This window comes from Xenopus tropicalis, chromosome 5 (assembly GCF_000004195.4).
Source record: "Xenopus tropicalis strain Nigerian chromosome 5, UCB_Xtro_10.0, whole genome shotgun sequence".
NCBI lineage: Eukaryota > Metazoa > Chordata > Amphibia > Anura > Pipidae > Xenopus > Xenopus tropicalis.
The window spans coordinates 844,272-868,546 of NC_030681.2; the positions used below are offsets into that span (position 1 = coordinate 844,272).

At 53.5% G+C, this 24,275-nt stretch overlaps 1 protein-coding gene across 2 annotated transcripts in view; it reads right to left on the reverse strand.

The window, feature by feature from the left end:
- The window catches only part of ttbk1 (tau tubulin kinase 1), a 64,398-nt gene that overhangs the window by 35,389 nt on the left and 4,734 nt on the right, over positions 1-24,275 (reverse strand). For both annotated transcript variants that reach the window (XM_031902145.1, XM_031902144.1), the window contains exons 2-6: positions 9,344-9,502; positions 8,447-8,594; positions 3,131-3,204; positions 1,821-1,961; positions 1,491-1,595 (exon numbers count right to left, since the gene is read on the reverse strand). In XM_031902145.1, coding sequence (XP_031758005.1) covers positions 1,491-1,595; positions 1,821-1,961; positions 3,131-3,204; positions 8,447-8,594; positions 9,344-9,451 — 576 coding nt within the window. In that variant the 5' untranslated portion in view covers positions 9,452-9,502. The remainder of the gene's footprint in view (positions 1-1,490; positions 1,596-1,820; positions 1,962-3,130; positions 3,205-8,446; positions 8,595-9,343; positions 9,503-24,275) is intronic.

Below are 24,275 nucleotides of genomic sequence, written 5' to 3' on the forward strand. Positions count from 1 at the left end.
AGTTATAGGGAGGGTTATATGGATCAGTAGGAGGAGTTATAGGGAGGGGTATATGGATCATTAGGAGGAGTTATAGGGAGGGTTATATGGATCAGTAGCAGGAGTTATAGGGAGGGGTATATGGATCAATAGGAGGAGTTATAGGGAGGGGTATATGGAGCAATAGGAGGAGTTATAGGGAGGGGTATATGGATCAATAGGAGGAGTTATAGGGAGGGGTATATGGATCATTAGGAGGAGTTATAGGGAGGGGTATATGGATCATTAGGAGGAGTTATAGGGAGGGGTATATGGATCAATAGGAGGAGTTATAGGGAGGGGTATATGGATCAGTAGGAGGAGTTATAGGGAGGGGTATATGGATCAGTAGGAGGAGTTATAGGAGGGGTATATGGATCATTAGGAGGAGTTATAGGGAGGGGTATATGGATCAATAGGAGGAGTTATAGGGAGGGGTATATGGCATCAGTAGGAGGAGTTATAGGGAGGGGTATATGGATCAGTAGGAGGAGTTATAGGGAGGGGTATATGGATCAGTAGGAGGAGTTATAGGGAGGGGTATATGGATCAGTAGGAGGAGTTATAGGGAGGGGTATATGGAGCAGTAGGAGGAGTTATAGGGAGGGGTATATGGAGCAGTAGGAGGAGTTATGGGAGGGGTATATGGAGCAATAGGAGGAGTTATAGGGAGGGGTATATGGAGCAGTAGGAGGAGTTACAGGGAGGGGTATATGGAGCAGTAGGAGGAGTTACAGGGAGGGGTATATGGAGCAGTAGTAGGATTTATAGGGAGGAGTATATGGAGCAATGGGAGGAGTTATAGGGAGGGGTATATGGAGCAATGGGAGGAGTTATAGGGAGGGGTATATGGAGCAATGGGAGGAGTTATAAGAAGGGTTATATGGAGCACTGGAAGGAGTTATAGGAAGGGTTATATGGAGCAATGGGAGGAGTTATAGGGAGGGGTATGTGGAGCAATGGGAGGAGTTATAGGGAGGGGTATATGGAGCAATGGGAGGAGTTATAGGGAGGGGTATATGGAGCAATGGGAGGAGTTATAGGGAGGGGTATATGGAGCAATGGGAGGAGTTATAGGGAGGGTTATATGGAACAATGGGAGGAGTTATAGGGAGGGTTATATGGAGCAGTAGGAGGAGTATAGGAAGGGTCACATGGAGCACTGGGAGGAGTTATTGGAGAGATGGGCTTTGGGAGACCTCCCAGCAGGAGAAGAATGGAATGAAAGGCAGAAGGTCTGGGAGGAACCAACAATGAAGTCTTTTTGTTCTTTCTGTGAATTTCTTGGTGCAGTTTTCCTTCCAGTGAGTGAAGTTGCTGAGACAGAAGTTGGTTCCCAGAATGCCGAGCCAGATGCCCCAGTGGGGTTGATAATAAATAGAAGCAATATGGCGGCGCTAGTTGGTGGAAGCTGAGTGGTGATGATTACCCAGACTCCCTCTGCCAGACCGAGCCAAGCAATGTGTACTTACCGGCCGCACCTCCCCCGTGGTGTTGGTGTACTGGCGCGCCAGGCCGAAGTCTAGCATGTAGCATTTGCGGTAGGTCGATGGCAGCCGCCCCATGGCGAAGTTGGACTGCAACACACACGGACAACAGGTAAGTGGCACCGGGGCAACACGGCGGGACGGGGGATTTCATTGGAAGGATCCTGTTATATGTCACTCTATGGTGGCCCCTCTGGCAGTAGGGGGGCCCCTACAGGAATGTGCCCCCTCCATGAAATGGCATCTACCCCTGCTATTCACTATGGGCAACCCTGTTATTCTGCCCCTCTCGCTCCCCATCAGGGCGGTACTCACCGGTTTGATGTCGCGGTGCAGGAAGCCAACAGAGTGAATGGACTCGATGGACTCCAGGATCTGCTTGCCCAGGCGCAGGGTGGTGCTCATGGTGAAGGTGCCACGGGGTTGGCTCCGGCGCAGATCTGCCAGGTTTCTTCCCTGTGAGGAAAAGGGCACAGAGCACTCGCCTAATTGCCCCATAAATAGATTTCCTGGTGCAGATACCCCATGGGACCGGCCAAGAAACTTAATACAGTGGGGCAAAAGCTGCAGTGATGCTACTCACCGAGTCTTCTGAGCCTTCAGCATCGCAACTGGGGGCTCTGTCTACTATCTTATCTAATAAACACACATACTGAATGCTCCGCCTGCCCCGATATCCCTGAATGCTCCGCCTGCCCCGATATCCCTGAATGCTCCGCCTGCCCCGATATCCCTGAATGCTCCGCCTGCCCCGATATCCCTGAATGCTCCGCCTGCCCCGATATCCCTGAATGCTCCGCCTGCCCCGATATCCCTGAATGCTCCGCCTGCCCCGATATCCCTGAATGCTCCGCCTGCCCCGATATCACTGAATGCTCCGCCTGCCCCGATATCCCTGAATGCTCCGCCTGCCCCGATATCACTGAATGCTCCGCCTGCCCCGATATCACTGAATGCTCCGCCTGCCCCGATATCACTGAATGCTCCGCCTGCCCCGATATCCCTGAATGCTCCGCCTGCCCCGATATCCCTGAATGCTCCGCCTGCCCCGATATCCCTGAATGCTCCGCCTGCCCCGATATCACTGAATGCTCCGCCTGCCCCGATATCCCTGAATGCTCTGCCTGCCCCGATATCCCTGAATGCTCCGCCTGCCCCGATATCACTGAATGCTCCGCCTGCCCCGATATCCCTGAATGCTCCGCCTGCCCCGATATCCCTGAATGCTCCGCCTGCCCCGATATCCCTGAATGCTCCGCCTGCCCCGATATCCCTGAATGCTCCGCCTGCCCCGATATCACTGAATGCTCCGCCTGCCACGATATCACTGAATGCTCCGCCTGCCCCGATATCCCTGAATGCTCCGCCTGCCCCGATATCCCTGAATGCTTCGCCTGCCCCGATATCCCTGAATGCTCCACCTGACCCGATATCCCTGAATGCTCCGCCTGCCCCGATATCCCTGAATGCTCCGCCTCCTCCGATATGCCTGAATGCTCCACCTGCCCCGATATCCCTGAATGCTCCACCTGCCCCGATATCACTGAATGCTCCGCCTGCCCCGATATCCCTGAATGCTCCACCTGCCCTGACATTACCCACACCATATTGTAAGTGTCTCTTACCTGAAGCTGCATGACCACGTAATTAAACTTCTCATTCCTCCCACAGCCGATGAACCTGCAGACATGGTCCTTCCCTGCAGAGATAATAGGGAGAGATATGAAGGGGCAACTGAATGGGGTGATTTGCAGATAAATTAACCCCAATATTTAATAGCAAATAGTACAAACAGATCCAATGCTAAAACTGAGAGATTTTACTGTTTTCTAAGAAATCTCTGCTCACTTTGAATTGGATGCCAGAAACACGTTTCCAAAAAGTTGGGGGTGAGAGATGTTTTGTACCCCCTCTTCTTTTCCCAACACTATCTCAATGCACCACATGTTCCCAATGGGACTGAGGGCACTGGCCCAGTTTAGCACCCACTCTCTTGTCAAGAGGCATGCTGGCCGGAAACACGTAGTGTGCTACAAAGCCCATACGGTTCTGCCCCTTTGCTTCCTCCATCATTTCCTTTTGGTTATGACTGAGGTCCCAGTCGGTGGATGTGTCCTCCAAGATGAGTCTATGTACCTTGGTATTCAAGGGCCTTCGGTTATTCAGTACCAGGCTTCATGGGGTGGTGTTGAAGGCTTCAGGAGGAAAGAGCCAGAAAAGACAAAACTTTATTCCTTTTAAGCCCAATATTTTTTGAGGCTCAGGAAGACCAAGGTTTCAGCAGACATGGAAAGCCCTGAGGAGGCCAGTCTGGGTTTGCTAGAGGAGGCAAAGAGGGATTAGAGAGCCCTGAGGAGGCCAGTCTGGGTTTGCTAGAGGAGGCAAAGAGGGATTAGAGAGCCCTGAGGAGGCCAGTCTGGGTTTGCTAGAGGAGGCAAAGAGGGATTAGAGAGCCCTGAGGAGGCCGGTCTGGGTTTGCTAGAGGAGGCAAAGAGGGATTAGAGAGCCCTGAGGAGGCCAGTCTGGGTTTGCTAGAGGAGGCAAAGAGGGATTAGAGAGCCCTGAGGAGGCCAGTCTGGGTTTGCTAGAGGAGGCAAAGAGGGATTAGAGAGCCCTGAGGAGGTCAGTCTGGGTTTGCTAGAGGAGGCAAAGAGGGATTAGAGAGCCCTGAGGAGGCCGGTCTGGGTTTGCTAGAGGAGACAAAGAGGGATTAGAGAGCCCTGAGGAGGCCAGTCTGGGTTTGCTAGAGGAGGCAAAGAGGGATTAGAGAGCCCTGAGGAGGTCAGTCTGGGTTTGCTAGAGGAGGCAAAGAGGGATTAGAGAGCCCTGAGGAGGTCAGTCTGGGTTTGCTAGAGGAGGCAAAGAGGGATTAGAGAGCCCTGAGGAGGTCAGTCTGGGTTTGCTAGAGGAGGCAAAGAGGGATTAGAGAGCCCTGAGGACGTCAGTCTGGGTTTGCTAGAGGAGGCAAAGAGGGATTAGAGAGCCCTGAGGGGGCCAGTCTGGGTTTGCTAGAGGAGGCAAAGAGGGATTAGAGAGCCCTGAGGAGGCCAGTCTGGGTTTGCTAGAGGAGGCAAAATGGCATTAGAGAGCCCTGAGGAGGCCGGTCTGGGTTTGCTAGAGGAGGCAAAGAGGGATTAGAGAGCCCTGAGGAGGCCGGTCTGGGTTTGCTAGAGGAGGCAAAGAGGGATTAGAGAGCCCTGAGGAGGCCGGTCTGGGTTTGCTAGAGGAGGCAAAGAGGGATTAGAGAGCCCTGAGGAGGCCAGTCTGGGTTTGCTAGAGGAGGCAAAGAGGGATTAGAGAGCCCTGAGGAGGCCAGTCTGGGTTTGCTAGAGGAGGCAAAGAGGGATTAGAGAGCGCTGAGGAGGTCAGTCTGGGTTTGCTAGAGGAGGCAAAGAGGGATTAGAGAGCGCTGAGGAGGTCAGTCTGGGTTTGCTAGAGGAGGCAAAGAGGGATTAGAGAGCCCTGAGGAGGCCAGTCTGGGTTTGCTAGAGGAGGCAAATCCAAGTCATTGGAGGTTTCCAAAAAGTCCTCCTCACTATCCATCTGTGCATGTAGGGAAGGTTGGGCTGGCAACATTGTTTCCTGTGTCGAGAAGATCTATTTCTAGATCACTGGGTGGGGGGGCATCCTGGAAAGAGGCTACCGCCCAAAATTTACTCCCTTACTTCAAAAGATTTTTTTTTGTTCGGTCAACCTTTCCCAAAAATGCAGAAAAGAGGCAAGCTATCTGCACCACGTTCAACTGTTGGTGAATCAGAAAGAGGTTGTCCCCGTCCCCCCGGGAACTGGTGTATACTCAATATACTCAATTGTTTATTTAGTAAATAAAGCGCGGGGAGGATGGAGACCAGTCCTGCATCTCAAGGGGATCAACCGGTTACACAGAAGTTCAACATGGAATCCATCTTTACAATCACAGTGATGATTCTCCCTGGAGAAATGGCCTTTTCTCTATAAATCTGAGGGATGTGGGACCTACCCAATGGCTTCTGAAATCTCCTCAATTACAAACTTCTGATACCCTTTGAGGGGTTACGAGACCTGAAGGGGCAATTGTTGGTATCCCTAACCAAACGCTAGACTCACTGGGGGGGTGTAGGAAGTTGTTGTTCATCGTACCCGCGGCTGCTCGTACCTCCTACAGATGTCAATAGAGAAACAACCCCCTTCTTTGCATTTCTAACCATAGTGTTTGTTACAATGTGTGTTTCTGGGCAGAGGGATGTACCCCCATATGCCAGTGGCAGAGGTGCATCTGTTACCTGAGGCTTGCCATAGCCAAGAGGCATTTGCAATACATAAGCCTACCCTTTAGAGCTCAGAAAGGAGGGCATTGCCCTTTGGCATTATCTAGATGATCTCCTCTTGTCGGCAAGGGATCCAAACTTGTTGATCAGTCATCGAAACAGGGTAATCGATCAGTCATGGTTGGCTTCCTAAACAAAGACAAAAGTAATTCCCTCGTGTGTTTGGGAGCTTGGTTCCAGACCGCCCTAGGGACAGCATCCTTGTCTCCTTAGAAGGTCCATGTAATATCCACATGGGCCTCTTTTCTTCCCAGACAGACTGTGGCAGCTATGTTTCTCTTGGAGACCACGACCAAGAGACCTGGTTGGATGGGCCAGGTGGCATATGTCTCAGATTGAGTGGAAAATAATAACCACAGATGCCTCAGCATGGGGTTTGGGGGTTCATCTGGCAGTGCAAGGAAAATGGCCTTCTCCTCTTCCAGAGACTCCTTCTTATGCATTGGAGATAAGAGCAGCAAAACATGCTCTTTGTACTCTTGCTTCATCCCTCAAGGGGTTCTTGGCCAAACTAGTGATGGTCTATAAACCCTATGTGGACAAGAAATGGGGGACAGGAAGCAGAGTTCAAATGCAGATGGTTCAGTAGATCCTTTTTCTGGGCAGAGATCAGTCTTTTTAACCTCTGTAAGCAACCTACCGTGCCCATGGAGACACACTAGTAGCCTTTCAGAGCTTAGTAAGCAGAGGGGGCCTGATGGCATCTTAGGAAACACCAAGCTGCAGATTCTTCACCAGGACTTTTGGTTGGTCGGCACTGGCAGCAGATACTATTCTCCACCCATGAAGTCTCCAGCGGCTTATGTGGTTCCCCCGGCTCCACTGATATCTCCAGTTCTCTGATTCAAGACTTTAATAGTCCCAAAATGGCCGAGCAGGCCAAGGTTTCTTCTGCTACTCAAACTGGCAAGTTGCTCCCCACAAGGAGGGATCTTCTCTCCCAGAGACCTCTGCTGCACCCAAACTCTGCCTCTCTTTTCAGGCTTGGCTGTTGAGCGCCAGAGATTGGAAGGATTAGGCCTTTCAGAGTCTCCTAACTTTGTTAAAAGCAAAAAAACCTTCTTCCTCTGCATCGTATTACCGAATTTGGAACAGAAGAGTCAAAAATGGGTTCTCTGTCCAGGAGAAGAAGGGGTTACAGTTGGGAACTCTGAAAGCGAATGCCTCCGCGTTATCGGCACTATCAGGTCACTTTTTGGCAGAAGAGTCAATGATTAAGGGATTTTTTTATGGAACCTTGAGGGAGTTTTTGTTGTTTGTGGAGGAAAAGGGAAGGTCAGGCTGCTGCAGTTTTGGATCTCGGGGCAGATAGCCAGAACATACCAATCCGGCTCCGGCAGGCTCAAGGGCTCATTCCACGGGCACTGGGGCAACCTCTTGGGCAGCAGGGGCAGGTGTTTCACACTTACTGGCCACTATCCCTATCAGCATAGTTCCCACCTTTTGGGGTGGGGGGGGGGGTCAGGATGTAGACGTGGGCTATGGGTTCCTGTGTAGCTAGGGGAGGGTCTGGGCATGGGGTACCCGGGTGTATATGTCGATATGTGGATGAAAACGACTCTCCCTTTTCCACTTGGACTCGGTCCGTGTTAAATAATCTTTTGCCCAGAGAAGGCGCCGGCGGTTCTGGGTCGGGTTTAAATATTGGTTCTTCTTTGCACTATTGGCGCAACTTGCATTTGTGGGTGCAGCGACCAACTGGGTTCCCAGACGTTGGATCTAGGGATCTTGAGCCCATACACTGATTTCCACTATCCAACCAGCGGGTGTGTATTCCAAGCAGCACCCAAAGGTCCCGGCACCCAATACTGGGCTTGTACTGTAGGGGCTCCCCAAATTCTCTGCAATATCACATTGAGGGACATTACACAGGGCGACAGTTCAGCCAATTCCTATTTGTGTCTGTACGTTACCCACTGACTTTAGATTGTAAGCTCTCTGGGCAGGGGCCTCCTTCCTCTTGTCACTAAGCGCTTAATCTTTAACCCTTTGCCTGCCCAGCATATAACAGGACACATTCTTTGCAGTCAGAGCTTTTGGCGCTGGGGCAGAGGGTTGGGGGCAGAAAGCCAAGGGGGCTGTCACGTGTGTAACATGATCATCGCGGGACCACCCCAAAGAGCGGACACATGGAAATGATATTCCTGCTGTTTGGGACCCTATTAGAGCCCCCCCACCTCCAGCCCCACCCCCGCATGTCCTGCTGCAAAAACAGCTCCATGGGCCCCTCCAGTCACGTCAGCCCCCCCCCCACTCCAGAAATGGTAAGTGGCCTTTTATTTACACACTCACTTACACTCACTCACACTCACTTACACTAACTCACACTCACTTACACTAACTCACCCTCACTTACACAAACTCACCCTCACTTACACAAACTCACACTCACTTACACTAACTCACACTCACTTACACTAACTCACACTCACTTACACTCACACTCACTCACTTACACTAACTGCCCCTCACACTCACTCACACTCACTTACACTCACTCACCCACACGCACACTCACTTACACTCAATCACCCTCACTTACACTAACTCACACTCACTTACACTCACTCACCCTCACTTACCCTCACACACACAGTGGTTGTTATGACACAGGTACAAAATGGCTGCTCTGACCTTGCAGTTTTTTCAGCACCGCCACCTCCATTTTCAGCACTTGCTTCGGTTGCTGCGCAGATTCCACTTTCAGTGCAACATTTTCCCGTGTCAGCAGATCCATGGCCTCATAGATTTCCCCAAATCCTCCCCCACCGATCTTCTTCAGCTGCAAGGAAAATGCTTATTCACTACATGAGATATCAGCAACCCCCTCCCCCCAGTGTCTATATCAGCCCCGCCCACCCCAGTGTCTATATCAGCCCCCCCCACCCCAGTGTCTATATCAGTCCCACCCCCCAGTGTCTATATCAGCCCCGCCCACCCCAGTGTCTATTTTAGCCCCTCCCACCCCAGTGTCTATATCAGCCCCTCCCCCCACTGTCTATATCAGCCCCTCCCACCCCAGTGTCTATATCAGCCCCCACCCCAGTGTCTATATCAGCCCCCACCCCAGTGTCTATATCAGCCCCCACCCCAGTGTCTATATCAGCCCCCCACCCCAGTGTCTATATCAGCCCCGCCCACCCCAGTGTCTATATCTGCCCCACCCACCCCAGTGTCTATATCAGCCCCGCCCACCGCAGTGTCTATATCAGCCCCCCCACCCCAGTGTCTATATCAGTCCCGCCCACCCCAGTGTCTATATCAGCCCCGCCCACCCCAGTGTCTATATCAGCCCCGCCCACCCCAGTGTCTATATCAGCCCCGCCCACCCCAGTATCTATATCAGCCCCTCCCACCCCAATGTCTATATCAGCCCCGCCCACCCCAGTATCTATATCAGCCCCTCCCACCCCAGTGTCTATATCATTCCCGCCCACCCCAGTGTCTGTATCAGCCCCTCCCACCCCAGTGTCTGTATCAGCCCCGCCCACCCCAGTATCTATATCAGCCCCTCCCACCCCAGTCACTCACCACCTTCCATCGGTCCTTGACGACATAGCTGACTGGCAGGATGTCCACCTGCTCCGCCCCTCCGCTCATGTTTCCGTCGTCCTTGATGACAGCCGCTAAGCACTGCATGGGCCACCCCGAAAGGATGCGCCCCGCTCCAGATCTAATAGAAACATTGACCTGCAGAGAGAGAGGGAAAGGGAGAGAGTCAGATCAGCACCACAACACGGTTCTGCCATACTGCCCCCAGAACCCAGCAGTGAGTAGCAGCCCTTTCCCACACTAGGGCTCTCCTTTACTGCACCCAGAACCCAGCAGTGAGTAGCAGCCCTTTCCCACACTAGGGCTCTCCTTTACTGCACCCAGAACCCAGCAGTGAGTAGCAGCCCTTTCCCACACTAGGGCTCTCCTTTACTGCACCCAGAACCCAGCAGTGAATAGCAGCCCTTTCCCACACTAGGGCTCTCCTTTACTGCACCCAGAACCCAGCAGTGAGTAGCAGCCCTTTCCCACACTAGGGCTCTCCTTTACTGCACCCAGAACCCAGCAGTGAGTAGCAGCCCTTTCCCACACTAGGGCTCTCCTTTACTGCACCCAGAACCCAGCAGTGAGTAGCAGCCCTTTCCCACACTAGGGCTCTCCTTTACTGCACCCAGAACCCAGCAGTGAGTGGCAGCCCTTTCCCACACTAGGGCTCTCCTTTACTGCACCCAGAACCCAGCAGTGAGTAGCAGCCCTTTCCAACACTAGGGCTCTCCTTTACTGCACCCAGAACCCAGCAGTGAGTGGCAGCCCTTTCCCACACTAGGGCTCTCCTTTACTGCATCCAGAACCCAGCAGTGAGTAGCAGCCCTTTCCCACACTAGGGCTCTCCTTTACTGCATCCAGAACCCAGCAGTGAGTAGCAGCCCTTTCCCACACTAGGGCTCTCCTTTACTGCACCCAGAACCCAGCAGTGAGTAGCAGCCCTTTCCCACACTAGGGCTCTCCTTTACTGCACCCAGAACCCAGCAGTGAGTAGCAGCCCTTTCCCACACTAGGGCTCTCCTTTACTGCACCCAGAACCCAGCAGTGAGTGGCAGCCCTTTCCCACACTAGGGCTCTCCTTTACTGCACCCAGAACCCAGCAGTGAGTAGCAGCCCTTTCCCACACTAGGGCTCTCCTTTACTGCACCCAGAACCCAGCAGTGAGTGGCAGCCCTTTCCCACACTAGGGCTCTCCTTTACTGCACCCAGAACCCAGCAGTGAGTGGCAGCCCTTTCCCACACTAGGGCTCTCCTTTACTGCACCCAGAACCCAGCAGTGAGTGGCAGCCCTTTCCCACACTAGGGCTCTCCTTTACTGCACCCAGAACCCAGCAGTGAGTGGCAGCCCTTTCCCACACTAGGGCTCTCCTTTACTGCATCCAGAACCCCACAGGGAGTATCAGCTTTGTTCTACAGTAGAACTCTGGGCCCAGAACCACACAGAGAATACCAGCTTTGTTCTACATTAGAACTCTGGACCCAGAACCCACAGAGAGTACCAGCTGAGTGCCAGTCACTTAACAGCCCAGCCCACTATGTTAGGGATGCCCTTTTCAAGTATAACTGAACCCATGTAGTACCCTGTCAATCCCCTCATGAGTCAGATCCACAGTGCAGAGCAGGAAGGCCTGTGCCCCACATACAGTATGGCATGAGTACCCCAATAAGCCAGGAGGGGAAAGGTTCCTATATCCTGGATCCCCTGGTGGCAGTGTCTGGGCTCAGAGACAGTTGGTTCCTATAGCCTGGATCCCCTGGTGGCAGTGTCTGGGCTCAGAGACAGACGGTTCCTATATCCTGGATCCCCTGGTGGCAGTGTCTGGGCTCAGAGACAGACGGTTCCTATATCCTGGATCCCCTGGTGGCAGTGTCTGGGCTCAGAGACAGACGGTTCCTATATCCTGGATCCCCTGGTGGCAGTGTCTGGGCTCAGAGACAGACAATTCCTATATCCTGGATCCCCTGGTGGCAGTGTCTGGGCTCAGAGACAGTTGGTTCCTATATCCTGGATCCCCTGGTAGCAGTGTCTGGGCTCAGAGACAGACGGTTCCTATATCCTGGATCCCCTGGTGGCAGTGTCTGGGCTCAGAGACAGATGGTCCCTATAGCCTGGATCCCCTGGTGGCAGTGTCTGGGCTCAGAGACAGACGGTTCCTATATCCTGGATCCCCTGGTGGCAGTGTCTGGGCTCAGAGACAGACGGTTCCTATATCCTGGATCCCCTGGTGGCAGTGTCTGGGCTCAGAGACAGACAATTCCTATATCCTGGATCCCCTGGTGGCAGTGTCTGGGCTCAGAGACAGTTGGTTCCTATATCCTGGATCCCCTGGTGGCAGTGTCTGGGCTCAGAGACAGTCGGTTCCTATATCCTGGATCCCCTGGTGGCAGTGTCTGGGCTCAGAGACAGTTGGTTCCTATATCCTGAATCCCCTGGTGGCAGTGTCTGGGCTCAGAGACAGACGGTTCCTATATCCTGGATCCCCTGGTGGCAGTGTCTGGGCTCAGAGACAGACGGTTCCTATATCCTGGATCCCCTGGTGGCAGTGTCTGGGCTCAGAGACAGATGGTCCCTATAGCCTGGATCCCCTGGTGGCAGTGTCTGGGCTCAGAGACAGACGGTTCCTATATCCTGGATCCCCTGGTGGCAGTGTCTGGGCTCAGAGACAGACGGTTCCTATATCCTGGATCCCCTGGTGGCAGTGTCTGGGCTCAGAGACAGACAATTCCTATATCCTAGATCCCCTGGTGGCAGTGTCTGGGCTCAGAGACAGTTGGTTCCTATATCCTGGATCCCCTGGTAGCAGTGTCTGGGCTCAGAGACAGATGGTTCCTATATCCTGGATCCCCTGGTGGCAGTGTCTGGGCTCAGAGACAGTTGGTTCCTATATCCTGAATCCCCTGGTGGCAGTGTCTGGGCTCAGAGACAGACGGTTCCTATATCCTGGATCCCCTGGTGGCAGTGTCTGGGCTCAGAGACAGTTGGTTCCTATATCCTGGATCCCCTGGTGGCAGTGTCTGGGCTCAAAGACAGTTGGTTCCTATATCCTGGATCCCCTGGTGGCAGTGTCTGGGCTCAAAGACAGACGGTTCCTATATCCTGAATCCCCTGGTGGCAGTGTCTGGGCTCAGAGACAGAGACAGATGGTCCCTATATCCTGGATCCCCTGGTGGCAGTGTCTGGGCTCAGAGACAGACGGTTCCTATATCCTGGATCCCCTGGTGGCAGTGTCTGGGCTCAGAGACAGACGGTTCCTATATCCTGGATCCCCTGGTGGCAGTGTCTGGGCTCAGAGACAGACAGTTCCTATATCCTGGATCCCCTGGTGGCAGTGTCTGGGCTCAGAGACAGACGGTTCCTATATCCTGGATCCCCTGGTGGCAGTGTCTGGGCTCAGAGACAGATGGTTCCTATATCCTGGATCCCCTGGTGGCAGTGTCTGGGCTCAGAGACAGACAATTCCTATATCCTGGATCCCCTGGTGGCAGTGTCTGGGCTCAGAGACAGACGGTTCCTATATCCTGGATCCCCTGGTGGCAGTGTCTGGGCTCAGAGACAGACAATTCCTATATCCTGGATCCCCTGGTGGCAGTGTCTGGGCTCAGAGACAGACGGTTCCTATATCCTGGATCCCCTGGTGGCAGTGTCTGGGCTCAGAGACAGACAATTCCTATATCCTGGATCCCCTGGTGGCAGTGTCTGGGCTCAGAGACAGTTGGTTCCTATATCCTGGATCCCCTGGTGGCAGTGTCTGGGCTCAGAGACAGACGGTTCCTATATCCTGGATCCCCTGGTGGCAGTGTCTGGGCTCAGAGACAGACGGTTCCTATATCCTGGATCCCCTGGTGGCAGTGTCTGGGCTCAGAGACAGACAATTCCTATATCCTGGATCCCCTGGTGGCAGTGTCTGGGCTCAGAGACAGACAATTCCTATATCCTGGATCCCCTGGTGGCAGTGTCTGGGCTCAGAGACAGACAATTCCTATATCCTGGATCCCCTGGTGGCAGTGTCTGGGCTCAGAGACAGTTGGTTCCTATATCCTGAATCCCCTGGTGGCAGTGTCTGGGCTCAGAGACAGACGGTTCCTATATCCTGGATCCCCTGGTGGCAGTGTCTGGGCTCAGAGACAGTTGGTTCCTATATCCTGGATCCCCTGGTGGCAGTGTCTGGGCTCAGAGACAGTTGGTTCCTATATCCTGGATCCCCTGGTGGCAGTGTCTGGGCTCAGAGACAGTTGGTTCCTATATCCTGGATCCCCTGGTGGCAGTGTCTGGGCTCAGAGACAGTTGGTTCCTATATCCTGGATCCCCTGGTGGCAGTGTCTGGGCTCAGAGACAGTTGGTTCCTATAGCCTGGATCCCCTGGTGGCAGTGTCTGGGCTCAGAGACAGTTGGTTCCTATATCCTGGATCCCCTGGTGGCAGTGTCTGGGCTCAGAGACAGTTGGTTCCTATATCCTGGATCCCCTGGTGGCAGTGTCTGGGCTCAGAGACAGATGGTTCCTATATCCTGGATCCCCTGGTGGCAGTGTCTGGGCTCAGAGACAGTTGGTTCCTATATCCTGGATCCCCTGGTGGCAGTGTCTGGGCTCAGAGACAGTTGGTTCCTATATCCTGGATCCCCTGGTGGCAGTGTCTGGGCTCAGAGACAGATGGTTCCTATAGCCTGGATCCCCTGGTGGCAGTGTCTGGGCTCAGAGACAGTTGGTTCCTATATCCTGGATCCCCTGGTGGCAGTGTCTGGGCTCAGAGACAGTTGGTTCCTATATCCTGGATCCCCTGGTGGCAGTGTCTGGGCTCAGAGACAGATGGTTCCTATATCCTGGATCCCCTGGTGGCAGTGTCTGGGCTCAGAGACAGTTGGTTCCTATATCCTGGATCCCCTGGTGGCAGTGTCTGGGCTCAGAGACAGATGGTTCCTATATCCTGGATCCCCTGGTGGCAGTGTCTGGGCTCAGAGACAGATGGTTCCTATATCCTGGATCCCCTGGTGGCAGTGTCCGGGCTCAGAGACAGTTGGTTCCTATATCCTGGATCCCCTGGTGGCAGTGTCTGGGCTCAGAGACAGATGGTTCTTATATCCTGATTTGAGGGATCTGGGGGTAAGATACAGTATATGTGCAAAGAGGGGGTGTTGGGAACCATTAAACTGATTAGGGACCCCAGGAAACACACAGTGTAGGGGGCACAGATGTACCCGCCCGGGTAGGTTTCCTGGGTGTCGGCACGAGAGAGACCAGAGAGCATATAAATACCCCGGGGGGGTATGATAAGAAGAAGCCAAGGTAAGTGGCACCAACAGTTTCATGCACAAGAATAAACCAACTGCCCCCCCTTCCTTACTGTGCTCTTCTTGCCGTGGCTGGACTGGGGTGGGCAGGTATCCGGGGGCAACGGGGAGAAGAAGACAAGACAGATGAGGTGAAACACAGGAAAACACGGGACCAGCATGCACTTGTCATGCCCACACGGATGGCAGAGACACGAGCGACGGGCAGCACCCACCCCATATTGGGGGGGAATTGGCATCAGAGACGGACACCTGCCCCCAGGGGACTTCATTATCGGGGGCATTACCCTCCATTGACTCACTGGTGGGAGCTTCTCCCACTGAGTAACTCTGCTCCCCAATGGGTGGGGGTTTCTCTATAGGGGGCACTATCTCCCACTGAGTAACTCTGCTCCCCAATGGGTGGGGGTTTCTCTATAGGGGGCAGTATGTCCCACTGAGTAACTCTGCTCCCCAATGGGTGGGGGTTTCTCTATAGGGGGCACTATCTCCCACTGAGTAACTCTGCTCCCCAATGGGTGGGGGTTTCTCTATAGGGGGCAGTATGTCCCACTGAGTAACTCTGCTCCCCAATGGGTGGGGGTTTCTCTATAGGGGGCACTATCTCCCACTGAGTAACTCTGCTCCTCAATGGGTGGGGGTTTCTCTATAGGGGGCACTATCTCCCACTGAGTAACTCTGCTCCCCAATGGGTGGGGGTTTCTCTATAGGGGGCAGTATGTCCCACTGAGTAACTCTGCTCCCCAATGGGTGGGGGTTTCTCTATAGGGGGCACTATCTCCCACTGAGTAACTCTGCTCCCCAATGGGTGGGGGTTTCTCTATAAGGGGCACTATCTCCCACTGAGTAACTCTGCTCCCCAATGGGTGGGGGGAGTTTCTCTATAGGGGGCAGTATCTCCCACTGAGTAACTCTGCTCCCCAATGGGTGGGGGTATCTCTATAGGGGGCACTATCTCCCACTGAGTAACTCTGCTCCCCAATGGGTGGGGGTTTCTCTATAGGGGGCAGTATGTCCCACTGAGTAACTCTGCTCCCCAATGGGTGGGGGTTTCTCTATAGGGGGCACTATCTCCCACTGAGTAACTCTGCTCCCCAATGGGTGGGGGTTTCTCTATAGGGGGCACTATCTCCCACTGAGTAACTCTGCTCCCCAATGGGTGGGGGTTTCTCTATAGGGGGCACTATCTCCCACTGAGTAACTCTGCTCCCCAATGGGTGGGGGTTTCTCTATAGGGGGCAGTATGTCCCACTGAGTAACTCTGCTCCCCAATGGGTGGGGGTTTCTCTATAGGGGGCACTATCTCCCACTGAGTAACTCTGCTCCCCAATGGGTGGGGGTTTCTCTATAGGGGGCAGTATGTCCCACTGAGTAACTCTGCTCCCCAATGGGTGGGGGTTTCTCTATAGGGGGCACTATCTCCCACTGAGTAACTCTGCTCCCCAATGGGTGGGGGTTTCTCTATAGGGGGCACTATCTCCCACTGAGTAACTCTGCTCCCCAATGGGTGGGGGGAGTTTCTCTATAAGGGGCACTATCTCCCACTGAGTAACTCTGCTCCCCAATGGGTGGGGGTTTCTCTATAGGGGGCAGTATGTCCCACTGAGTAACTCTGCTCCCCAATGGGTGGGGGTTTCTCTATAGGGGGCACTATCTCCCACTGAGTAACTCTGCTCCCCAATGGGTGGGGGTTTCTCTATAGGGGGCACTATCTCCCACTGAGTAACTCTGCTCCCCAATGGGTGGGGGTTTCTCTATAGGGGGCACTATCTCCCACTGAGTAACTCTGCTCCCCAATGGGTGGGGGTTTCTCTATAGGGGGCAGTATGTCCCACTGAGTAACTCTGCTCCCCAATGGGTGGGGGTTTCTCTATAGGGGGCACTATCTCCCACTGAGTAACTCTGCTCCCCAATGGGTGGGGGTTTCTCTATAGGGGGCAGTATGTCCCACTGAGTAACTCTGCTCCCCAATGGGTGGGGGTTTCTCTATAGGGGGCAGTATGTCCCACTGAGTAACTCTGCTCCCCAATGGGTGGGGGTTTCTCTATAGGGGGCACTATCTCCCACTGAGTAACTCTGCTCCCCAATGGGTGGGGGTTTCTCTATAGGGGGCAGTATGTCCCACTGAGTAACTCTGCTCCCCAATGGGTGGGGGTTTCTCTATAGGGGGCAGTATGTCCCACTGAGTAACTCTGCTCCCCAATGGGTGGGGGTTTCTCTATAGGGGGCACTATCTCCCACTGAGTAACTCTGCTCCTCAATGGGTGGGGGTTTCTCTATAGGGGGCACTATCTCCCACTGAGTAACTCTGCTCCCCAATGGGTGGGGGTTTCTCTATAGGGGGCACTATCTCCCACTGAGTAACTCTGCTCCCCAATGGGTGGGGGTTTCTCTATAGGGGGCACTATCTCCCACTGAGTAACTCTGCTCCCAATGGGTGGGGGTTTCTCTATAGGGGGCACTATCTCCCACTGAGTAACTCTGCTCCCCAATGGGTGGGGGGAGTTTCTCTATAAGGGGCACTATCTCCCACTGAGTAACTCTGCTCCCCAATGGGTGGGGGTTTCTCTATAGGGGGCAGTATGTCCCACTGAGTAACTCTGCTCCCCAATGGGTGGGGGTTTCTCTATAGGGGGCACTATCTCCCACTGAGTAACTCTGCTCCCCAATGGGTGGGGGTTTCTCTATAGGGGGCAGTATGTCCCACTGAGTAACTCTGCTCCCCAATGGGGGGGGGGGTTTCTCTATAGGGGCACTATCTCCCACTGAGTAACTCTGCTCCCCAATGGGTGGGGGTTTCTCTATAGGGGGCAGTATCTCCCACTGAGTAACTCTGCTCCCCAATGGGTGGGGGTTTCTCTATAGGGGGCAGTATGTCCCACTGAGTAACTCTGCTCCCCAATGGGTGGGGGTTTCTCTATAGGGGGCAGTATCTCCCACTGAGTAACTCTGCTCCCCAATGGGTGGGGGTTTCTCTATAGGGGGCAGTATGTCCCACTGAGTAACTCTGCTCCCCAATGGGTGGGGGTTTCTCTATAGGGGGCACTATCTCCCACTGAGTAACTCTGCTCCCCAATGGGTGGGGGGAGTTTCTCTATAAGGGGCACTATCTCCCACTGAGTAACTCTGCTCCCCAATGGGTGGGGGTTTCTCTATAGGGGGCACTATCTCCCACTGAGTAACTCTGCTCCCCAATGGGTGGGGGTTTCTCTATAGGGGGCACTATCTCCCACTGAGTAACTCTGCTCCCCAATGGGTGGGGGTTTCTCTATAGGGGGCAGTATGTCCCACTGAGTAACTCTGCTCCCCAATGGGTGGGGGGTTTCTCTATAGGGGGCACTATCTCCCACTGAGTAACTCTGCTCCCCAATGGGTGGGGGTTTCTCTATAGGGGGCAGTATGTCCCACTGAGTAACTCTGCTCCCCAATGGGTGGGGGTTTCTCTATAGGGGGCACTATCTCCCACTGAGTAACTCTGCTCCCCAATGGGTGGGGGTTTCTCTATAGGGGGCACTATCTCCCACTGAGTAACTCTGCTCCCCAATGGGTGGGGGTTTCTCTATAGGGGGCACTATCTCCCACTGAGTAACTCTGCTCCCCAATGGGTGGGGGTTTCTCTATAGGGGGCACTATCTCCCACTGAGTAACTCTGCTCCCCAATGGGTGGGGGTTTCTCTATAGGGGGCACTATCTCCCACTGAGTAACTCTGCTCCCCAATGGGTGGGGGTTTCTCTATAGGGGGCACTATCTCCCACTGAGTAACTCTGCTCCCCAATGGGTGGGGGTTTCTCTATAGGGGGCACTATCTCCCACTGAGTAACTCTGCTCCCCAATGGGTGGGGGTTTCTCTATAGGGGGCAGTAATGTCCCACTGAGTAACTCTGCTCCCCAATGGGTGGGGGTTTCTCTATAGGGGGCAGTATGTCCCACTGAGTAACTCTGCTCCCCAATGGGTGGGGGTTTCTCTATAGGGGGCACTATCTCCCACTGAGTAACTCTGCTCCCCAATGGGTGGGGGTTTCTCTATAGGGGGCAGTATGTCCCACTGAGTAACTCTGCTCCCCAATGGGTGGGGGTTTCTCTATAGGGGGCACTATCTCCCACTGAGTAACTCTGCTCCCCAATGGGTGGGGGTTTCTCTATAGGGGGCAGTATGTCCCACTGAGTAACTCTGCTCCCCAATGGGGGGGGGTTTCTCTATAGGGGGCAGTATGTCCCACTGAGTAACTCTGCTCCCCAATGGGTGGGGGTTTCTCTATAGGGGGCAGTATCTCCCACTGAGTAACTCTGCTCCCCAATGGGTGGGGGTTTCTCTATAGGGGGCAGTATCTCCCACTGAGTAACTCTGCTCCCCAATGGGTGGGGGTTTCTCTATAGGGGCAGTATGTCCCACTGAGTAACTCTGCTCCCCAATGGGTGGGGGTTTCTCTATAGGGGGCAGTATGTCCCACTGAGTAACTCTGCTCCCCAATGGGGGGGGGTTTCTCTATAGGGGGCAGTATGTCCCACTGAGTAACTCTGCTCCCCAATGGGTGGGGGTTTCTCTATAGGGGGCAGTATCTCCCACTGAGTAACTCTGCTCCCCAATGGGTGGGGGTTTCTCTATAGGGGGCAGTATGTCCCACTGAGTAACTCTGCTCCCCAATGGGGGGGGGGGTTTCTCTATAGGGGGCAGTATGTCCCACTGAGTAACTCTGCTCCCCAATGGGTGGGGGTTTCTCTATAGGGGGCACTATCTCCCACTGAGTAACTCTGCTCCCCAATGGGTGGGGGGTTTCTCTATAGGGGGCACTATCTCCCACTGAGTAACTCTGCTCCCCAATGGGTGGGGGTTTCTCTATAGGGGGCACTATCTCCCACTGAGTAACTCTGCTCCCCAATGGGTGGGGGTTTCTCTATAGGGGGCACTATCTCCCACTGAGTAACTCTGCTCCCCAGTGGGTGGGGGCTTCTCTGTGGGGGTGGGGGGTACTTGTCGCTTGTGTGCCTGATGGAGTGACAGTCGTGCATGCAAAGGCGCAAGTTTTTCCCCCCATGCGCCCCCCTATATTGGGGGGGTCGGTGCATCACAGCGCATTTGCCCAAGTGCCCCCTAGGGTGCCAGAAATGAGCCGACCCCCAGAGATACGGTACAAGCCAGGCAAGGGGGGAGCCGCTCGGGGGCGAGTGAGACCCCTGTACATTACATACCCAGCCTGGGAATGAAGTGACGCAGCATATTTATATATATATATACCCCAAATACCCCCCATAGGCCACGTGTGCATATTCCTGTTCATCACAATTGCACTTTTTAGTTTAATAAGACTACCCCCCCATATGACCCCCCCCTATTTCTACATACCCCTTCCCCCCAACATACCTTTCCCTATACCTACATGTAACAAATATACCCCTCCCTACATACCCCTTCCCCCCAACATACCCTTCCCTATACCTACATGTAACAAATACCCCCCTCCCTACATACCCCTTCCCCCCAACATACCCTTCCCTATACCTACATGTACCCAATATACCCCTCCCTACATACCCCTTCCCCCCAACATACCCTTCCCTATACCTACATGTACCCAATATACCCCTCCCTACATACCCCTTCCCCCCAACATACCCTTCCCTATACCTACATGTACCCAATATACCCTCCCTACATACCCCTTCCCCCAACATACCCTTCCCTATACCTACATGTAACAAATACCCCCCTCCCTACATACGCCTTCCCCCAACATACCCTTCCCTATACCTACAATGTACCCAATATACCCCTCCCCCCCAACATACCCTTCCCTATACCTACATGTAACAAATATACCCCTCCCTACATACCCCTTCCCCCCAACATACCCTTCCCTATACCTACATGTAACAAATACCCCCCTCCCTACATACCCCTTCCCCCCAACATACCCCTCCCTATACCTACATGTAACAAATATACCCCTCCCTACATACCCCTTCCCCCCAACATACCCTTCCCTATACCTACATGTATCCAATACACCTCTCGTACCAATATACCATAAAGGATAAGGGCCTGTGTAATTATACTCCAGCGAGTAACCCTACTCAGTACTGGGTGACTTTTCCAGTATAAGGGGCTACACCCCAGTAAGTGAGGCTGCTCTCCAGTTTGTAAGGGTTCTGCTATGGGGCCATTATCCTCCAGTGAGTAACTCTGCTCCCATGTAGGTGAGTGTTATAGGGGGGCCTAATACCCAGAACACTATCCTTTAGCCCCGAAGAGGTGTTGGCACATAGGGGGCATTATCCTCCAGAAACAAACTCTGCCCCCCAATGCGCAGGGTGAGAATTAAGCACATGCCTGGGGCACAGTTTCGGGGACCACAACAAAGTGGGAGGGATCAGCAGGGGGAGGAGCTAGGAGCAGGGAGCCTGGGTGTAGGCCGAAGGGGGGGAAGGTTGAGGGTTGGTTGACGAGACCAAGTGGGAGTTTGTGTTGGGGACAGAGAGGGGGTCACTGGCCCAAGTGGGAGTTTGTGTTGGGGACAGAGAGGGGGTCACTGGCCCAAGTGGGAGTTTGTGTTGGGGACAGAGAGGGGGTCACTGGGCCAAGTGGTTCTTGGGTGACAATATTCTTGGCCTGGCTCCGCCCATTCGCAGGCGTTTCTTTATGGGGCCACTATCTTCTCGTATTCCTAAAATGGACCCCACCCACCAACATACCCAGCTCTACCTGCTGCCCATGTAACCCCTTCTCCATTACTATTTGCCCTCCATACAAGCCCCAGTTACCCCCACGCACCTTGGGCCAACGGGTCAGTGTACTGGGGCTCAGCATGCACTGGGCTGCCCGGGCATCTTGTGGGTATCAGAGACGATGCAAGATGCCAAACATGCCGGACGGTACCCGCTTCTCACCATTTTGCTACAGTTCCGGGAGCCTGAAGCCCTTACGGGAGGGGGTGAGTTCAGCTAAGAGCCTGCGGACAAGAACGAGGAGGGTTTCACCAGTTACCCAAGCACCAAGGGGCCCCCATTGGCTCAGAGCCCAGTGCTCCATATGGCTCAACCCAAGTGGAGCTCCCTATGGGGTGGAGCCAAACAACAAACTCAGCACTTGGCTGTACAAATACCCCATAATACCCCTTATAAACCCCCTTACTCATGCGTCCGGAGTGCAAGGAGGGTCTAGGACCCCAGAAATGCCCTGAGGGTGACAGAACGTTGACCAGCTGAAATCTGGCCTTCCCATTGGCTGCTCAGGCTCAGTATCCGCAGGATGAGGGCACCAAGTGATGCCCAGCAATGTGCCCACCGACGTACCCTACAGGCTTTACCAAGGAGCAACTTACTGACCTACTGTAGGTCATTAGGGAAGTACCGTTATGGGTTTCATAGGGTTAAACGTGGGTCTGGAACAGGGCACGATGGACACTAATGATGGCATATCAGTGGGTGGCATTGGAAGGGGCACTGCCAAGGGAAGAGAGTAGAGACAGGCAGGAACTGGAGGGTACAGGAACAAACTTGGGCAAAACCTACAGAGACACCAGTCATCTCCTTATGGGCCTGAGAACAGGGAGAAGGTTCTGGTCCAAGTGATACCCAGAGCTTTCCGCAAGCCCAATGGCCGACTATCAATGCCACGAGGGGATAGAGATTGGCTATAGGGCTCCCCAAGATCATATACTGGGGCTCTGTACCCAACAATGGGCAGAGGTGCCTCCTCTACAGAGACTTATGGGTAATTACTTACCCCCCCATGGCCCAGATAAATACAGACTGGGAGCTCCTTACTTCCAATAAGAAGCCTGGGAATCGTCAGTAGAACTGCTACATGTACAGCCAAGTCCAACCCCAGGGCAAACTCCCAAAAGGGCAAACTCCCAAAAGGGAAAAACCAAAGAGTATGAAGGGGGGAGCTAGAAAAGAGGCCTTACTGAGACTGATAAGTGATAAGGATCTCTAGGAGCCCCCCAACCTTCCCACTAAGGGCTCCCCACTGGAACGCCAGGCCAGTGAAAGGGTTGGGGGGCTACAGGGCCCTATTGGGAGTCTGGGGGAAAGGCAGGAATGAGGCAACTGAAAGAGTTAATATCAGTAGAAAACGGTTCAAGTTCAACCCCCCCACAGTATCCCCCCCCCCCCCAAATCACTGACCCCCTTTAGGGAAACAAACTTGCCAACTGAGCACCTCTCCCTCTGTAAACAGATAAACATACAGTGGCTTGCAAAAGTATTCAGCCCCCTTGAACTTTCCCACATTTTGTCACATTACAGCCACAAACATGAATCAATTTTATTGGAATTCCCCGGGAAAGCCCAATACAAAGTGGGGTACACGGGAAAGCCCAATACAAAGTGGGGTACACGGGAGAGACCAATACAAAGTGGGGTACACGGGAAAGCCCAAAAAGTGGGGTACACGGGAAAGCCCAATACAAAGTGGGGTACACGTGAGAAGTGGAAGGAAAATCATACATGATTCCAAACATTTGTTACAAATAAATAAGTGCAAAGTGGGGTGTGCGTAATTATTCAGCCCCCTTGGGTCTGAGTGCAGTCAGTTGCCCATAGACATTGCCTGATGAGTGCTAATGACTAAATAGAGTGCCCCTGTGTGTAATCTAATGTCAGTACAAATACAGCTGCTCTGTGACGGCCTCAGAGGTTGCTAAGGGAATATTGGGAGCAACAACACCATGAAGCCCAAAGAACCCACCAGACAGGTCAGGGATAAAGTTATTGAGAAATATAAAGCAGGCTTAGGCTACAAACAGATTCCCAAAGCCTTGAACCTCCCACGGAGCCCTGTTCCACCGATCATTCAGAAATGGCAGGAGTATGGCACAACTGTAACCCTACCCAGGCACGGCCGTCCCCCTAAACTCACAGGCCCAACAAGCGCTGATCAGAAATGCAGCCAAGGGGCCCATGGTGACTCTGGGGGGGCTGCAGGGATCTACAGCTCAGGGGGGGGAATCTGTCCATAGGCAACTATTAGTCGGGCACTGCACAAAGTTGGCCTTTATGGGAGAGGGGCAAGAAGAAAGCCATTGTTACCAGAAAACCATAAGAAGTCCCGTTTGCAGTTTGCCACAAGCCATGTGGGGGGGGGCAGCAAACATGTGGGAGAAGGGGCTCTGGTCAGATGAGACCAAAATGGAACTTTTTGGCCAAAATGCAAAACTCTATGTGTGGCGGAAACTAACCCTGCACATCCCTCTGACCCCCCCATCCCCACTGTCACATATGGGGGGGCAGCATCATGCTCTGGGGGGGCTTCAGCAGGGACAGGGAAGCTGCTCAGAGTTGATGGGAAGATGGATGGAGCCAAATACAGGGCAATCTTGGAAGAAAACCTCTTGGAGTCTGCAAAAGACTTGAGACTGGGGCGGAGGTTCCCTTCCAGCAGGGCAACCACCCTAAACATAAAGCCAGGGCAACAATGGGTTAAACCCAAACATATCCATGTGTTAGACTGGCCCAATCACAGCCCAGATCTAAATCCAATGGGGAATCTGTGGCAAGATCTGAAACTGCTGTTCCCAAAGGCTGACCATCTAATCTGACTGAGCTGGAGCTGTTTTGCAAAGAAGAATGGGCAAGGATTTCAGTCTGTAGGTGGGCAAAGCGGGTAGAGACATACCCTAAAGCCTGGCAGCTGGAAC